Raw genomic sequence first — 18,350 nt, 5'->3', positions numbered from 1 at the left:
GTGTAGACTGGTAGTCAGCAAAAATGACTTGCCCAGCAGACTTTTTGCAGAACTGTTTTCTACATGTACGTGGATTAGAAACATTACATATACACTGTACGTATTTCAGATTGGTGAAAATAAAATTGGAATGGTTTTTGTTGTCATACCATAACACAAGATTGGGACTGTCAGTCTCGAAACTTGAACCTCCAAACTTGAAACCACATTTACATACATGTACAGTCGACTCCCGATAACTCGAACCTTCAAGGGAAATTAAAAAAGGTTCGATTTATCGGGAGGTCGAGTTATCGGGAAGTTGAGAACAAATGACCGGAAAAAAAGAAAAAAAACGTGTTTACTGTTTTTTTGTACATACAATGTACATTTTAAACAAAGTATGTTAGAGTAAAGAGAGGCCGTGTGAAAATTGAAGTATACATTTCTAAAGTACTGTTTGAATCATAACGTAACGCAATGTGAAAGATAACAAAGCAAAGCAACAGGAGAAGTTCGGGTACAATGTACGGTGAACTTTGCAGGTTTCAAAGAGTCCAACGTCGGGCTTCTTCTACAGAGCTCATGCGATTTACTTTTAATATGCGCTCTGACACTTCTCAACTTATCTATTACTATTGATTATCCTTGAAAGATTTCTAAGGTTGGATTTGAAAAAATCGGTATCCTCCACCGACAAACTAACCGTCTGTAGCACGTCAATGGCGTGGTACAGTTTCGAGCATAGTTCGTGTTTTGAGTGGCATTTGGGGGCGGCTGTGACTCGTGTACGTGTTTATTTCAAAATAAATTCAGTGTTTTTGACTACAGTACACCGTTTGCTTTGACTTGTCACGTGTTGACAAACATGATTCGAGTTATTGAGGGTAAAATTATATAGAAAATGACCTGAAGGGAAACGAAAATTGGTTCGAGTTGCGGGAGGTTCGAGTTACCGAAGGTAAAATTACAGCAAATGTATGACGGAAATCCAGGGGAAATCGATTTTGGTTCGAGTTAGCGCGAGGTTCGAGTTATCGGGAGTCGACTGTATATTATTATTCCCCTTTGCATAGTGCAAAGCCATAGCTGACTCCACTCTACATCTTGTTTTAGGGCCTTCACCTCCAGTGAATGTTGTCGCCAAAACAGTCAACTCCACAGCCATCAAAGTGACCTGGCAAGTGCCACTGAACCCGAATGGTGAGATCTATTACAGGTTGTACTACTGGCAGAGCAGCGAGGGAGCTGGTACCAAGAGGCGGGCTTACGATGGTCCTTTGTTGGAACATATTGTGGCAGGGCTCCACGAATTTGTGACATACATCTTCATGTTACAGGCATATAATGTCAAGCATTCTTGGAGTAGTACAGCAACTAATGCAACTGAAACTACACATCCTGCAGGTAAATAATGCATAGAATGTGTTTTAGAATGTGCTCAAAATTTTAAATGAGGGCAATATGTTTAATAAAAATACAGTAACTCTAATACTCATTCCTTTATCAACTGAAGGTTAGGTTCCAAACCATCATAGCATCAGGGTCTCGGTTTATGAATCAGGCTAAATTCCAGTTAATGGTCTGGATATCAGTTCATGTTTCAGATCGGGCAAAATTCAATATGCAGCCAAAAAAAAAAAAAAATCAGTCGGTCGGTCGGTCGGTCAATCGAAATTCTGTATGAGCACAAAACAAAAGATGTGCATGGTCATGGAGCGTCCAACATAAATCTTGGCATCTTTGTTTGCTTCTTTGATGTTTGCTGGGTTTCATAACCATTTCCCTCTATTAACTATAGTTAGGTGTAGTTGCTTTGGTTTTTAGCTTTTCGTTGCAGATGAAACCGTTCTAAGCTGCATATGCATACAGTTACAAGGGGTAGCTGAGACTATCATGTTCATCACCATTGCTTTCCGTCAAAGACAGTCTTACATTTTTTTCCATGCTGTTTCTCTAGAGCCATCTGGGGCACCTCTGAATGTCAAGGCATTTACAAAATCATCAACCTCTATTCTCGTTCAATGGAACCCGCCAAATGAACTTGACCGGAATGGAGTTATTACACATTACATCGTGCAATACAGCTCTCTGGGCACTCAAGCTTCCATCAACACCACCGACAATACTACGGAGATCCTTGTTACTCGTCTAAAGAAATACACCACGTATTACTTCACTGTTCGGGCGGTGAATAAGATTGGTGTTGGACCACGTAGTAAAGATGATGCACAGAATACCACTTCTGAAGACTGTAAGCTTGCTGCAGAATTTACGTATTACAGTAGAGTTATAACATATTTTACAATCTCCTTTGGGATTCAACAATATAAAAGATTGTTTCAATCTTCTAGTCAATCCCTGTATTTCCTGTAGTCACGTGTCTTTTTCTGACCTGCTGCTTTAATTTCAGCTTGGTAGTACAATTTAAAATTTTTACCAGTCTGTGTGACTCTGCTCACTGTTTGTAAGATTAAATTGCATAAAACATTTCGTTATGAAAGTGTTATCGTCCAGGAAGAGTAGTAAATTCTCAAAGAACTGTTACTGGTTATTGACGTTTCGACAACTTGACTGCAAGTCATCTTCAGAGTCAAGTGAAAAGTTGTTTTCAGTCGTGATGTTACATTGAAAACGATGAGTCAGTTCTGCCTTGATTTAATTGGCTGTGAACCTTGTTAAGTTTGTCAATAGTGATTGGTTCATTTTGATCCATCTTTTGTTAGTGTTTGAGGTCCGTTCGTCGGTTTTGCTTACGCCGTAAAAATTTATACTATAAGTCGTTTATAAGGTACCGGTAGTTCGATGACAATCACACTATACGAAGTACTATTACTCCTGGGTTCAAACCATTTACTATGAAACGATTCTTGTTTTTCAGTGCCAGGCGAGCCAGTCATAGTGAATGTTATCCGCAAGACCAATTCCTTGGAATTAACCTGGAAGCCGCCCGCAGAGCCAAATGGTATTATCAAGACCTTTCGCTTGTGCTGGACTCCTTTGGCAGTGCACAATATATCTTTTGTTTCCTTAAATGGTGATGCAAGTTGGTATGAGATTCGTAATCTGAGTAAGTAGCAACACCCTTAATGTAGATCTATGCAAGGAGAAGGATTGGTTAAATTGGACATTTGGGGATGTTGATTGCATTTGTTGCAGTTAGAAGCCAAAATGCTAGTTGAATTCCAATAATCGGCTTCCTTCCCAGAAAATACCGCTAAAAGTTATAGAAAAATTGACAGGGGAGACATTGTTCACATGTTTAAGGAACTACAGGTGTCGCGGGTTTTAGCCATACCGTATTTAGATATAAGAAAATTGGCACCAAATTGAGTGAAATAGAAATAACTGAATGCAGTGAAGAAACATGTGAATAACACAGCAAATACAAGAGAAGGTACAAATGGCCAAACATTGAAGAAGATTAAAACGGGTTGCGATGTGGGTTTTTGAAAAACTGTTAGACTAAACAGTTTTCAACGTCAATATGTTTTCTTTGTAACTTTTAATTATAACCCCTGTGTGACATATTTGTTTGCAATAGATTCACAGAAATTTTTTTCTTCGCTAACGTTAATAAAATAGTAAAAGTAACTCACATGCATGTCCACCCCATCTGCAAAGGGCCCATCGTAAGGATGAACAATATGTTTAATGTTTAACGATATGTTTAATGTTGCTTATTTATACTCAATTACTTTCACAGAGGCGTTTACTGAGTACAATGTTTCCCTCGCTGCCAGTACCTCAGTGGGCCTGGGACCGAATACCACTCACGTCTACAAAACAGCTGAAGGAGGTATGCGTGTAACAGTTTACCACTTGGAATTGAGCAATAAATTTAATTGTTTTGGAATTAGAATAGTTAGACAGGTTGAAACTACAGTGGAACCCCGATATACGATATGCCAAGGGGGCGTAATATTCGTCAATCGGGAATCGTTTTCGGGGTCCGTCCCATCATTTCTTCCGGGACCTTCATCGTTTTCGATTCGTTTCTCGTCGGGTCCACTGTATTGCACTTTCGTTAACTTTTGCTGACTTGTAATGTATTTGTTACCAGTTCCTTCGAAACCGCAAGATTTACAAGCTTGGAACACGAGCAAATCTTCCATTTTTGTCACGTGGAAGAAACCAGCGAGCATTAATGGCAATCTCCAAGGATACAAGGTAACTTACATGTATTCAGTCAAAGCTTCAATACACGTTAAGTAAACTTTCAAGCTTAACACATCCCCCCCCCCTTTGGTGTGTTTGTGGTGGGGGTGGGGGTGGGCGTGCACTTTCCGTTTTTTGAGAAGGTCGCTGAGAAGTTTTCTTTGACAAAATATTTCAAACTCGCAGTGTGTCTCTCCACCCCTAAGTACAAACTATCAGGGCAACATAAAACTGTAGCGCTTAGGGGTAACTAGAAAAAGCACCCATACTCCAGGGCAACATAAAACTGTAGCGCTTGGGGGTAACTAGAAAAAGCACCCATACTCCTAGCTTCCTCGTGCCACAGAAAATGGAGATGAGCGCCCTCGAAAATATTCCCCTGGCTACTCTGAAAGTAAATTGAAAGGAGCATTTCCATTATACACTTTCATTTTCTGGACGGACATTTGTTTAAAGCAGGCCACAGACAGCTACCGCTTGTGGCGGAAATAGGTGACTGCTACACTTTTGCAGGAGAAATAATTATGTAGATTCTTCGCAAATTCTGCACGTTCTTGAGGTTCATTGAGGCAACTTCCTAATTGGTGTATTGGTGTTTTTATAAAATACTTGTATGGCACGCACGACTGCGAACTGTTTAACTATTGTGATATCAACCCTAGCTCTACTTTCTATGTCGCTTTTTTAGGTTTTCAACCGTCTGGCTTCAGATACTGACGAAGTTTCTCCAAAGGATGTTGGTCTCCGCACCAACATTTCACTGTCGGGACTCGAGCCTTACACTCTCTACAACGTTACTGTCCAGGCCTTCACGGGCGCTGGTGGAGGAGAAAAGAGTAATGTCAATGTTATGACTGACGAGTCAGGTGAGCATCAGGGAAGGGAAGGCATTATTTTTCTTTAAGTCTTTCATGGTTTGTGTTTTGTGCAAGACGGGAGAGTGAAGAAGCAAGGGTTCACATAGCCTGCGTACAGGGGTCCGGCTCCGCTTTACAACCTAGGGTTTGTGTGAGGATATAATTTTCAGTGTGCCTATAGGAAAAGGAAAACAAAAAAAAAGAATAAAAAGAAAGGAAAAGAAAACGAATGCAGGCAAACCAAGATGCGAAGGATAGGAAGGATAAAATCAGAGAAAAGAGCGTTAGCTGTTTTTGAAAAGGTAGCTTCTGGCCTGGAGTCGTTGTTTATAGCCAGTTTTGCAACCTTCGAAATTATTTGTTTTCTCTGATGGTCAATGCTGTTAACAGGCTTCTGAGTTTTTACAACAAAAATTGTCAAAAGCGAACTGGGTAAGAAAGCATTAAAATTCTGTATATACTGATAATTTAGATTTTGGCTTTCTTTCCTTTTTGGTTATTTTTGTGACAACTTTTTGGCATCTTTTTGACATCTTATCTTGCCTCGTCTTCTCTTTATGATCATCAGTGGCTTCTGGTTCAATAGATCATATTCGTATTCTCGGTATTGGACTGAAAAAAGCTTGCAATGTAGGCTGATTCGTCATCAAAAAGAGCTTTGGGTAATTTGCATTTGAAAAGATTTTCCGCATTAGCCTCCATTGCAACCGAGTTCCAATCCAATACAGAGAATACGAAAATGGTCTATTGCTAGCCAGTAAACCTGAAAATGAGGGCGGTGGAGTTGATAGCTGTCACACGGATTGAACATGGAACTTGACAGCTCCGCCTTTCACAATTCTTGTACTTTGATTGGCCAGTTCAAAAGAAAACCATTAGAATGTTCCCAAAAACATGTCAGTCAAAAGCATTGTCAAGTACTGCATGCCACACTGTAAACTCTAAAGTGTGTTTTCTCATTTTACCTATGAATTAGAGCCATCTGCAGTAAGGGAAGTATCAATCCCAGCCGACAAGATAACAAGCTACTCCATTGAAGTGACATGGCTTCGACCCGAAAAACCGAATGGAATAATTGGTTATTATTTTTATTACTGGAAAACATCGGCTGGATCGTCGACTGCCAAGAGCTTTGTCCTGCAAGGAAGCGTGCACTATAAACTGGTCGGAGGATTGAAGCCATTTACTTATTACACGTTTTCGGTCGTGCCGTACAACTTGAAAAAGAATCTGAGTGGGCCGCCTTTCAATCGAGAAGGACAGACCAGTGCTGCAGGTACTTCCCAATTTATTGGTGTTGTAAGGGACGGACCATTATTTTCTTGGAGGGGGGGGGGGGGGATGAAAAATTTTCCTCTGCAAACTGTTTTTTTAGTTTGTGAACCTCTGCAAACAATTTTTTTTCGAAATTCTTACTATTTTTTTTTTTGCAAACAATTTATTTTGTCTTTCCAGGCCCTGCAAACAATTTTTTTCAATATTTTTCATCCCCCCCCCCTCCCTCCAAAAAAATAATGGTCCGTCCCTAACTGTTATGTGCCTCCCTTGGTAAACAAGAAGGTTTTGTTATAAGATAAAAAAAAAGTTATCCCTGGTATGTAGGAGGGTAACCCTTCATACCGAACCATCCCGGGCGAGAAAGCTTGTCACACTATCAAAATTAATAGTGTGGTAAAAAGGCCGTTAGGAATTTGAACCTGCGGCGGCACAATTCCTATCACGTGATTGAAAAAATGTCACGTGGTCTAAAAAAAAACTTGTCATGTGGTACGTGTTTGCGAGCGTCTTGCCAGCGATGTTGTGATTTTTAACGGTCGCTCCATGGCCATGTAAACATCGCTTTTCCAGAACTTTTTGTATTTACAATACAATAATGATGTTATCGAGGCAACTGGGTCTCATGAGATGTGGTCAACCTTAACGAAAAGCAGGTTTTGTTTAATTTAAAGGGTTCCATGCTGTTTTGCAGCAGAGAGTTCCCGAAAATCGCGAAGCTTTTTGTTGGCTTTCCTGATGAATAAGTAATGTTCATGTGACATTTTTTTTCAATCACGTGATACGAATTGTGCCGCCGGGTTCAAATTCCTAACGGCGGTTATGCCACTTTAGTGATTTTGATAGTAAATTTCTTAATAAATAATAGCCAGCAGTTAACATGAAAAAATCATAAAGTTGGCTCGGTTACGTTTTCCTGGCCGATGCAGACCAATTAGTTTACACTCTGAATCCCCACAGATTGTCTTTAAGGAATTCCCCTAATCTATGTTTTTCTTTCTTTCTTTTTTTTTTTTGGCTTTGTTTCTGCAGTTCCTAGCGGACCACCGCGGAATGTTGTAATAAACAGCACGACTTCGACGTCTTTCACGTTAACCTGGGACCCACCACTAGAACCGAACGGTATCATTCAGGGCTATGACGTCATGTACTACGAATGTGACGACCCCAATAAAAAGAATATCAACGACAATGTGAATGAGCGTGTGCATACCATCGAAGATTTGCATCCTGCGCGATGCTATCGCATCTACGTGGCTTGTCAATCAAGCGGAGGATTGGGGCCGTTTTCTGACTGGGTTGAAAAACGAACCGAACCCGGAGGTGAGTTCTTTGTGTTGCTAAGATGGCGGCTGTACATTTTACTGCAATACCTTGCGAATCTAACGTACTCAATGGGCACATAGAGAGCTGTTTTTTTTTTTGCGAAATTTGGCACTACTAACAGCATTGTGTATACTTGGTTTGAAGTTTAGAACTTTTATACGCGCTTTTAGTTTATAAGCGTTTTTAGTTTTTTGGGGGTAAATTTGGGTAAATGTACTAGCCGCCATCTTTTTTTACGGGGGGTTCTTTCCGCGCTTGGGAGACGTCTGATTCAAACTAAAATTAATCACGTAGCTCATTTTTTTTTTTTTTAAATTGCGCACCAATTTAGATACTATATGAATCTCCATAGATCATTCTACTTCATTAATGTGGACATTTTAAGTCCTTTACTTATATACATCGTTGAAATCTTCTGGAATTAACTTTTTATGTCTAAATTTGCCCTCATAAAGTCCTACTGTGGACCATGATATCCTTGAAAGCTCTTTGAACATACTCGTGCATTGCCGGAAAGTTAGATAGTGAACGCCGCTATATCCTAGAAAACGTCTCGCTCGCAATGTTAAAGTCTCCTGGAATTCGTCTTCGAGTTATCTGGTCGTGTCTGCGCAGTTCCAAAAGAGTGTAGTAGTGGAAGTGTTCTAGTAGTTGGGGTGTTAAGTTGAACTGGTGCAGTGAAATTTTATATTATTATTATTATTATTATTACTATTTTAATTTTCAGCGCCTCCTCCTCTTGGCACATTAGCACCGCCGGATGAAGTCGACAGCTTCTCATTCAGCGTCAAGCTAAAGAAAGCATTAAATGAGAAGGGTGCTGTGCGGTAAGAATACACGATAATTGAAATGGCCAGACAGACAGACAGACAGACAGACAGATGATTGATTGATTGATTCACTTTTATTTATTTGAATACGGTAATTTCATAAGTTGACAAAACTTCTTTACATAAGAGACGTATTGAAACAGAAGTAAATACTGTTGCACTGAAAATAAGTACAAATAATACATTCTAGTCAACAGTTTGCTTGTCAGACAGACAGACAGACAGACAGACAGACAACCTCTTGTTTAACATTAAACTTAATCACTGGCTGGATAAGAGGTTTCCGTAGAAACTACTAGTTTGTTTGTCCCACGATCCCAAGACTAGGGATAATTGACACTACAGCTGCCACCGCTGTTAGTCCTATGACTTTCGAAAAAGCTAGGAACTGCCAACAGGAACATGCAACCTTGAAGTATTTTGGTATGTTCGTAATTGCTTTTTCTTATTCTATGTTTTATTATTTATAACTGTACGGGAAATGGGCTGACCAAGTGAGTGTAGAGGGGAAATGCCGAGGGGAGAGTTGGGGGGGGGGGGGGGGTGGTGAAGTCACTAATCCGTGGGATTTCACGATGCCGTACTGACAATTTTTTTCTTGTATTTCAGCTACTACCAAGTGATAGTGCGAGAGCTTGCAACAGACAACAAAGACCAGCCGGTACGCGCTTCAGACCCCGACTCTTACAGAGAAGAAGATTTGTACACGTATGAAAAGGCGCGAAAAATGAAACCGCAACTGGTGCCTTACATCGCAGCCGAATTTCGCGCGAGCGATTTCCATGATTACGAGAACTTTGTTGTTGGCGATGGTCAACGGACTTCCAAAGTGTCCAATGATATATTGAGTAGAAGGAGGAGGCGGGATGACAGTAATATTGAATTCTACAACGGTCCTCTTGAGGAAAATACATTTTACGCCGTGTTTCAGCGTGCCTATGTTAACAAGGTCAGTTCCAGAACTTCCTACTGGTTTTGTAGCCTAAGGGCGTATTTACGTATGTTTTGTTTGTCGTTGTCGTCGTTTTTTGTTGTTTTGTTAAGGTTAATTTTCATATGATCGCCCCGATCGTTTCTATCGCATCGATCGTTTGCAACCACTGAGACGATTGTAGGCGATCGAAGGGATTGGAAGCGATCGGACGTTCTCATATAATCGTCCCGATCGCCTGGTATGAGCAAAAGACCTGCGAAAAACAATCATTTGAGCCCTAGATCCAACACAATGGTAGCCTTTGATGAAAGGGCAAAACCTCGTGGCCTCTTATCTTCTCAGTTTTTATAGTTTTAAGACGAAGAAGGGAAAGAGAAGCTAGAAACATAGAACACAGGCGATCCGAGCGATCGAGTTTGCCCCAATCGCCACAGACGTTAGCGATCGTCTGTGTAATGTTCTCATATAATCGCCCGATCCCAAGAATTTTTTTTTGAATTGACAGAGGCGATAGAAACGATCGGGGCGATTAAATGAAAACCAGCCTTTGGTTGTTGTTGTTGTTGTTGTTGTTGTTGTTGTTGTTGTTGTTGTTGTATCGGTAAGAACAAGCCATGATAGATGATTGCTTATTGTTTGCAGGATGTTTATACTTCAAGTTCTTGGATTGAACCAGTAGAAACAGGTAGTGTTCGCAATATTCCAGACTTCCCCTTTTTAAATATTATTTTACAAATGAATTAGTAAACCTTTTAGCTTCGTTTGTTTGTTGTCCCATTTCAGACCACGAGATGAGAACTATCTCTTCCAAATATACAAATTCACGTGGAAATAAATGAATAATTTCCAGATAGACAAAGGGACAATTCTCTAGAGAGCAGCACATGATCTGAAATGGGCAATTTACTTACGTAGCTTAAGAGGTCTATTCATATATGTAACAAAATGATAAAGTATTATAGTTATAACACATAACACACTATTGAGCACTTGAAGGAAAAATAGAAGGCATGAACGAAAGCGAACCTGGCTTATGGTCGGCTGATTTGGGGGTTACTGACCGTCTTTGTGTAATCAAGAGATTAAACTGTATTAAAAAAGTAGAGTTGCCGCAGTTCACAAAGACCATGTTTAAAACGGCGTGAAGTAAGCGTTACTTTTTGCTCCAGCTTGGTTTAGGCAACGACGTTTCTTGAATACTGACTTAATTTCACTCAAATAATAGGCGCTAAGATTTTTACCCGGTTGCCGCTGTGCTCTCGTGTGTTCTTTGGTACTTGCAAATTGTTTTCGAAAAAAAAAAAAAAAAAAAAAACTAGAAGAAAGAAAGAAAGAAAAAAAAAACTGGAAAGTTTCCTTGGAAACCTGCCAACGATTAGCATCTCATCCGGGGCTTAAAGCAATACTTGTAGCAAGCTGCGTTGTGCTATGTACAGAATCCGCAAGTAACTTTGCAGCAATCCCAGTCGAGGTTTTAGACAGAGTTATTTTGTCTCATTCTTTGTTTAATGTAGTTCTTCATTTGTTTGTAGCTGCAGCTGTCAAGCCTACACAACCATCCTCCACAAACGTTGGCCTTATAGTGGGACTTGTGTTAGTTCTGATCCTCTTGCCAATCGTATTAGCAGCAGTGTATTTGATCATCAGGTAGGACATGTAGCTAGTTCTTATAAGCAGCTCTAATTCCCAGGCCAACCATGAATGAAAGTCGCCGAGAGGTGACTTGTGCGGGAGTTTTGTTAACCAAACATACTTAACCTTACGTATGTTTGACGAATTTCTCAAGAAAACTTTGACCAGGTGTAGATTTCATGAGAGCGTACTGAAATCGAGGAGAGTTACCGAGAGTTAAAGGCCAGACGAAGGCGCCAGTTTGGGCTCTTGCATAAAGTCGCATTCTCGTTTTGCTCGAAGAAACAAATTTGTTGCAAAACTACAATCCCTGTCAAGTGTTTTACCCCTTTCCCGTTCTCCCTAAGCTTTTCGTGCAGTGTTAGTAAAATTCAACTTTTGCTGACAAGAAAGGTGTTGGCGTTGATTAAGACCTCTTAAACGAAGACCCGCCCAAGCACACCAATGGTGCTTTGTTTTTGTAGACCGTATTTGACAAATGGCCAAAAAAAATGTATAATGATGACGAAAACAGAAATTGAGTTTAGTTAAAACATATCTATGCAGTGAAAACGCAAGTATTACGTCAACAAATTTGGCAAAGGTTTCTATACAGTTTTAGTTATCTCGCTGCAACATGAAATTCCATTAACAAAGTTCCATTACTTTCTTTCGTTAAGTTGTGGTTCAGAATATTTCATTTCATAAATCGATGAAAATAGCTTGGAAACTGAAATAAATAATTTCAAATAAAGAAAACGAAATATAACAGTTCACTTCCTGCTTCGGGTTAGTCTTTCAATTGAACTGTGAAATGTCGTCCATTTATACTATTTCTGACAGTTAAAAAAGTGTTATTTACAACAACGCATTTATCCTTAAAGTGATTGCAATTTAGTGAAAACCTCGGTAAGTAAAAAGTGCTTTTTATCTTGTTATAAGCAAGAAAATGTGGTCAAGCTCCTGAAGCAGTGATAAGGTGGCTCAGCTATACATGAACATTTAAGCCTGGTAAGCGCAGGCACAACCGCGATCACGCAAAAATGACAAATTTTGATCCTTGTGCTTGTGCTTGCCACAAGCACAAGCACAAGGATCAAAATGCAATGCGCTTTTGCTTTTACTGGAGTCGAAGCCTTTTTCACGGAGAAATAAGAGCTGTTATCCTTGCGTTTGTGCTTGCGCTTGTGCTTGCGTCGCTAGTGAAAACCAGGCTTTAGTTATCCAGAACGTTGTCGAGGGGGGACTGTTTCTTACAAAACCAAGATAAATTTGAGCTAGGTTATGCTGTTGTATTCATGTACATGTGCATTATTTTCTAAGTCAGTGGTTTGAAATGACAAAACACACAATACAGGCTTCTAGCGAAATAGATTGGAAAGTCCAAGCTAGACAAATCACTGAAACGGACAATAGAAGGACGACATGAATTATGTTTGTTCAACAGAAATCCAGTAAGGGTCAAGGAGACTTGACTTAAGACCGTTGTTGTATAGCAATGTTTTGTTTGTACCTCTTAAATTCGCCCACGATATTTAATGGGTTTTAATAGACGAATTATCGACATTTTCCCGTATCTATATGTTGGTGTTTCTATTGTTTGGTGGCGCAGAAATAAAGTGGTCACATGCTGTAAGATTGCGCGTGCATTTTTCCCAGTTTTAATTGGCCAAGAATTCTAGAAAGTCAATAGAAAGATGTCAAAAAGTTTAAGGTGCCTTTATTCGCTTTTTCGTTTGCTAAGAAGTCGAAAAACCCCCCAAAAAGGATGCCAAAGCGCTTTCAAAGAAGCGTAAACTAGCGGCGTTTTAAAGCAAGATGTATTGAACTTGAATGTGTTGCTTTTTCACAGGAGGAAACGGCGAAATTCAGACACTGTCTTAGATGACAGGGATGATTACTCGAACGGCCGACCGGTAAAAATGAAAAAGCTGAGTCGCAAACGACGCTCGCTTCAGAAAAAGCGTTTGATGGGAAGTACAGAGTCTCTGACAGGACTGGAGGAGTTGGCAGCCAGCAGAGCAAGTATGAACTATAACTTCACGTTGGTGCTTGTGATGCAGTAGAACCCCGGTAACTCGAACTCTGAAGGGAAACGAAACACAGTTTAGTTCGAGGTAGCGGGGTTTCGAGTTATCGAGGTCGATTGAATATTTAATTTCCCAAGTTAATAATTGATGTTTTACTGAGTTTTCAGCACTTTAGTAGACAGTACAGTGCAAATTGAACTTTTCTGTATCTTCAACACGATCATACATTCTTATGGTAAGAGTGGAAAATGGCTGTCAAATACGTGATCTGTTCGTTGCTCTAATCAATGGGCAACCGTTGCGAGTTGCAAGAACCGAATTCGAGTTATCAGAGTATATTTGACTCAAATTTTGATCAAGGGAAACGAAATTTAGTTCGAGTTAGCGGGGTTTTCGAGTTTTCCGAGTTCGAGTTAAACGAGTAAAAATGACTGAAAAGTGTGGTCAAATCCAAGGGAAATGGAAGTTAGTTCGTGTTAGCGGGGTCGAGTTATCCGAGTTCGAGTTACCGGGGTTCTACTGTAGTTAAGGTTTATTGTGAAGACGGCATAAGGCTTAAAGCTATGTATATTATTTTCAAGGGCGTCATCCCGTTCCAATTGATGACTTTGAAAGACACGTGGATCGCATGCACATGGATGGAGATCATGGCTTCTCCGAAGAGTATCTGGTATGAGTCCCTGGCAAAGTTTATTTTTGAGTAACACTTTTAAAAAACCCCTTCATGGGCAATTGCATACACCGAACATGATTGACTAAAATTTGTTAATAAAATCGAAAGAGTTTACAAGCAGTTCAAACTTCTGCTTCAGCTCTTTAAGCCGAGTTTACATGGGCAAGTTTTATGTGACAAATATATTTGATCGCGTTGATGACACAACAATTATTTGTCAGCAGTTCAAAGTTTAGTGCGCCAGTAATGACCTTGGACAGCAAAGATACGTACAGAGATACGCGCGCACAGTTCCCAGTGGGACATTGGAGACCACATACGCTGACGCAGTATTTGGCACATTTTATGTGATGAGTCGTCTACACGAGCAATTTTCGTATGTGACAACTCTTATTTGTCACATACGCCAGCTTGTCAACAAATATATTTGTCACATAAAAATTGGCCAATTTTTCTCATCTACCTGAGCAAATAAAAATTGTCAGATAAAATTTGCTCATGTGGCTTTAGATTCCTCGTTCGAGTTCGGCTAAGCAGATCGTTAGTTTAACACAACGTGGCTTGCGTGCGAACGTCACACCAACCCATACACGCTCTGAGAAATGAGCTTGGGCTCCCTGTGATGTGCCTTGGTGACGCTTCTAACCTTTTTGTTCTCACTGTTACAGCTTGTTCAACCCGAGGAGGAATTTTCCTTCCAACAATTCTTGAATCCTGCCAACAAATACAAGAACAGATACGCCAACATTGTGGCATGTAGGTTGTTTCTACTGCTTTCTTTTTATGAAAAGTTGTCTTTACCTCGAAAAGAAACATCCAGAACGATCCGGAAAGAGTTTTTGATTCTCAAACACTATTGTCAATATTCTTCATTTATTTTTGTTTGCAGATGACCATACCAGAGTGCTCCTAAATCCCATCGAGGGCGTGGCTGGATCTGACTACATTAACGCTAACTTCATCGATGTGAGTTTTGTATTTAACTTTTTAACTGTTTGTCTATTGTCTACGGTTTCAGATCAAAGGAGTATAAAGGAAGACTTTCTAAAGGAGAAGTCGAAGACACGTGATTCTACGTTGTTGTTGCTGCTTTTGTTGTTATTGTCGCCGTTGTTTGTTTGTTTAAGTTCTGCCGATAAACACAGTGTCTGCGTCGATGTTTTACTCATAGCAATAATTATATGCATAAAGATTATAAGCCTCTCCAAAAGATTGTGTTCCAACCTCCAGAGCGGCCCATTTAACAGGTTTATTCACGTGAAGAGTATTGCTCCTGAGAAATAAAGTGGTTCTACAGAACGATTTAGCTGACTATTAGAAGTGCACGTTTTGTACTGGTTATTTTTTTTTTTTTCATTGCAATGTATTCTTAACACCATGTTATTATGTTACTGGCGTGGTCTTTACAATCAGCGTTGAAAATTCCTCACTCCTTTGTTTAGTTTTGTAACTGTTTTTTGTTATCTAATCTTAAATTTATTGCATTCTTTTTTCTCAGGGCTACAACAGGCAACGCGCCTACATAGCGGCTCAAGGTAAAAGAACATTTGAATGTGAATCTGCCATGAACAAACCCCTAAATCAAATAAAATCAACTTTGTTTTACGAGGGTTGCACACAACAGTCTTTCGACTGACAAACCTGTGGCCCTCGGATTCCCGAGCGAATTGGCACTAGACTCGCCTTTACCGTTAGAAGTCTTCTTGGCCAGCTTGTTGGCCTTTGTTGACCCTTCCAAGGTCCTTCGAGTGTTTCACTGCTTGAATCTATTTACGTTCTAAGAGCTCTCGCTCCTCTTTGTTCTTGGCAAGTTGAATGAGAAACTATAAGTTCGAGAGTGGCGTCAAATGTAATAACCGAAAACATAAGCACTAGTTTGTAAAGTCGCCAATTGTACTCTGTCACCTATTCGTACTCTGATCTCAGGATCCCTAATTAAAAAAAAAATCCACACTCTTTAAGTTTCAGAACAATTTATGGGATTCTCTTTCACACTTCTTGTCTAGGGCCGCTGATGGAAACATTTGATGACTTCTGGCGCATGATGTGGGAACAGATGTCCTCAGTTATTGTCATGCTGACAAAATTAGAGGAGAGGGGGAGGGTAAGTCTATGATCTGCTGTCAGTGTGGTGTTGCGTTACAGTTCTTGTTTCTCATGAAAATGGCAAGTTGTTGCCTTTCAGCCTCGCGAGCGCTAAAGAGTCGGGGAATAAGTGCCAGTTTTGGCACATCTTCGTTGAAGCGCTCGAAGAATTTCCGAATTATTTTATCCAACCAAAAACTAGCGCGAGCGCTCACGAGTATTCCGAAAGCTGTCGCTCGTATAAATACCTCATGTTGCTTAGCAACTTCTGGGACGAAATCCGCGGGCTCAGTCACTTTTTCGGAGAAGTGCTGTCGCCATAAACTGGCACTTGTTCCCCCGACTGTAAAGGCGCGCCTCAGTGCTCAGCATTCATGTTTCATCGTGTCACACAATCTTGTCATGATTTCGTTTTTTTCAGCGGAAGTGTGACCAGTACTGGCCTGAGCGTGGTACAAGGAATTATGGTCAGATCCAAGTGACTTTGAAAGAAACTCTCAACATGTCTCACTATACTGTAAGAAAGTTAGTGATGACTCATAAAATGGTAAGCTACTAATGTTTTGACAAATCTTTAGAAGTGTTCATGTGTCTTTAGCACGTGCACTCACTAGTACTACGAAAATTGTTTTGTCGTCGTGATGCTATGGAGATAGGTCATGTTGTTAAAGGGACTATGTCACGGAGATTCCGCATATTTTTGGTCTAAACTGTTCAAAAAATTAGTGGAAGGCAACTTAACCCATAAAAAACAATATCCTTGAACATTTAAAGAAAGAATAGATATTACCTTAATTTGTGAATAGAAATCAAGGTTCGGCTATAAATATCGATTTCTTGAAGACCCGCGGAAACAATTGGAAAACGTTTGCCTAGCGTTTTCAAATTGCAATCCGTTTCCATCCGCGCAATCCCCAGCTAATAATGCTAGTTAACAATTTCAGTGCTCTAATATAGCAATTTTGAATAAAAATGGACTATTATTTTTAGGTTTTATGCGACACAAATATAAATTTTGGCTGTTCAAAAATCTGGTAAAATCCGTGATATAGTCCCTTTAAGCTACTTCGTTGACGAAACCCGAGATTTCTTAGGGCGTTGCTTTGTTTTGGGGGCTAGGAGCAGTGTTCTTGTTGTTCTATTGTACTTTTAAAGGGTAGCGAGCCATTCATGTGAGACCTTGACCTTTTATTGTTTTCCTGTTCTTTTCAGTATCCTGACGATGAACGTGTCGTTAAGCAGTTCCATTTCACCGCGTGGCCTGACCACGGGGTCCCATCCCACCCCACTCCCCTGCTGTCACTGGTGCGTCACACCTTCAGCGCGAATCGTGAATCTATCGGTCCGATGCTAGTACATTGCAGGTATGGCGTCTTCCGTGCTTCTCTTCAATGTGTTTTTTTTGAGAGAACAAACAAGAACTGACTGAGAATTGGACGAGTATAACAGGGGACCATCCCAACTGAGCTAGAGAGGGTGCATTTGGGACGATTTTTATCAGGGGTACATTCAATGATGTATTTTTTTGGTTGTCAGTTAAACATTTTTCATCCCATTAGACGACACCATTTAAGAACTTAATCCTATTGATGGTAAATATCAGCTTCGTTTGTAAGTTGAGGTTTTTTTTTCCTTTTGTTCATTTTGTCATGTGGACACGTCTTTGACCGTTGACGATAAAGATTACCCTTATTTGTTTGTTGACAGGTTAATTTTACGTTCATTTCATCAGCTTGCTTGCTTCCTAGAGCTTTGGTGAAAGTCTTTTATCTAAGGCAGCAGTAAGACTGAAGCGTATGTCTTTCGAAATACACCTACTAGTCAGCTTTTTTTTATCGATCAGATTACGCTTTTTCAGAATAATCCTCTAATGAATCTGGATCTGTAGTCCCGCTGATTCAAAGAAAAATTAACGCCCTACTAGGCTGATCCGTTTCTGTCGTCTTGATTTATATTTTCCTTGTTGTTTTCGCAGTGCGGGTGTTGGTCGCACAGGAACTTTCATTACCCTTGGATGTTATGCTGCAGAGGATAAGTCAGGAAGACAGTATTGATGTGTTTGGATTTGTGCGTCAAATGAGATTTCAGAGAAACTTCATGGTGCAAACTGAGGTACGTGTAACAAAATCATCTACATGGGGATTTGGTATTTACAGTTGTATTCAATAGAAAAATCTCAAGCCAAACATTTGTTGCAAGTTGCAAGTTTGATGTTAATGTGTGAAGGAGAAAGAGATGAGGCGTAGAAATAAGTGAATTTAAAACGAATAATTGAGAAAAGTGACCATGCATTTGAAGTTCATAATTAATCTATGGACACTGAAATAGACTGATGTCAACCCAAAGTGCTGTCGTGTTACGGAAGTCCGGCTATTTGGTGGTGTGTATTTGAATTTGCCTATCTTTTTATATTCTTCTTTTATCGTCCGCCCCATTTTACAATAAGTTATTTTATAAAGTGGACTGTTTGTAAGGGGTACACCCTCGGGACTAAGCTGTCCGCCTAAGAGAGGTGCCTGCTTCAAGAGATACTTAAGTCACTGACAAACAAGTGAAATTCAGGTCGGACCGGCTAGCCAACAAAAGTGCTGT

The 18,350-nt window shown here is 40.1% G+C and overlaps 1 protein-coding gene across 1 annotated transcript in view; it reads left to right on the top strand.

Moving 5' to 3' along the window:
* LOC144660810 (receptor-type tyrosine-protein phosphatase delta-like) overlaps positions 1-18,350 on the top strand; it is a 39,395-nt gene that overhangs the window by 15,508 nt on the left and 5,537 nt on the right. Inside the window, 22 exon segments of the mRNA XM_078521537.1 lie at positions 1,096-1,386; positions 1,940-2,233; positions 2,861-3,049; positions 3,686-3,778; positions 4,043-4,149; positions 4,826-5,003; positions 5,971-6,270; positions 7,302-7,592; positions 8,323-8,422; positions 9,035-9,374; positions 10,002-10,044; positions 10,892-11,006; positions 12,823-12,995; positions 13,582-13,670; positions 14,342-14,429; positions 14,563-14,639; positions 15,172-15,208; positions 15,680-15,777; positions 16,180-16,305; positions 16,971-17,122; positions 17,734-17,767; positions 17,769-17,870. Of these exon segments, the coding sequence (XP_078377663.1) occupies positions 1,096-1,386; positions 1,940-2,233; positions 2,861-3,049; positions 3,686-3,778; positions 4,043-4,149; positions 4,826-5,003; positions 5,971-6,270; positions 7,302-7,592; positions 8,323-8,422; positions 9,035-9,374; positions 10,002-10,044; positions 10,892-11,006; positions 12,823-12,995; positions 13,582-13,670; positions 14,342-14,429; positions 14,563-14,639; positions 15,172-15,208; positions 15,680-15,777; positions 16,180-16,305; positions 16,971-17,122; positions 17,734-17,767; positions 17,769-17,870 (3,317 nt within the window).

Source organism: Oculina patagonica, chromosome 7, assembly GCF_052425735.1.
Source record: "Oculina patagonica isolate OP01 chromosome 7, crgOcupat, whole genome shotgun sequence".
NCBI lineage: Eukaryota > Metazoa > Cnidaria > Anthozoa > Scleractinia > Oculinidae > Oculina > Oculina patagonica.
This window is presented reverse-complemented; position numbering and strand designations above follow the sequence as displayed.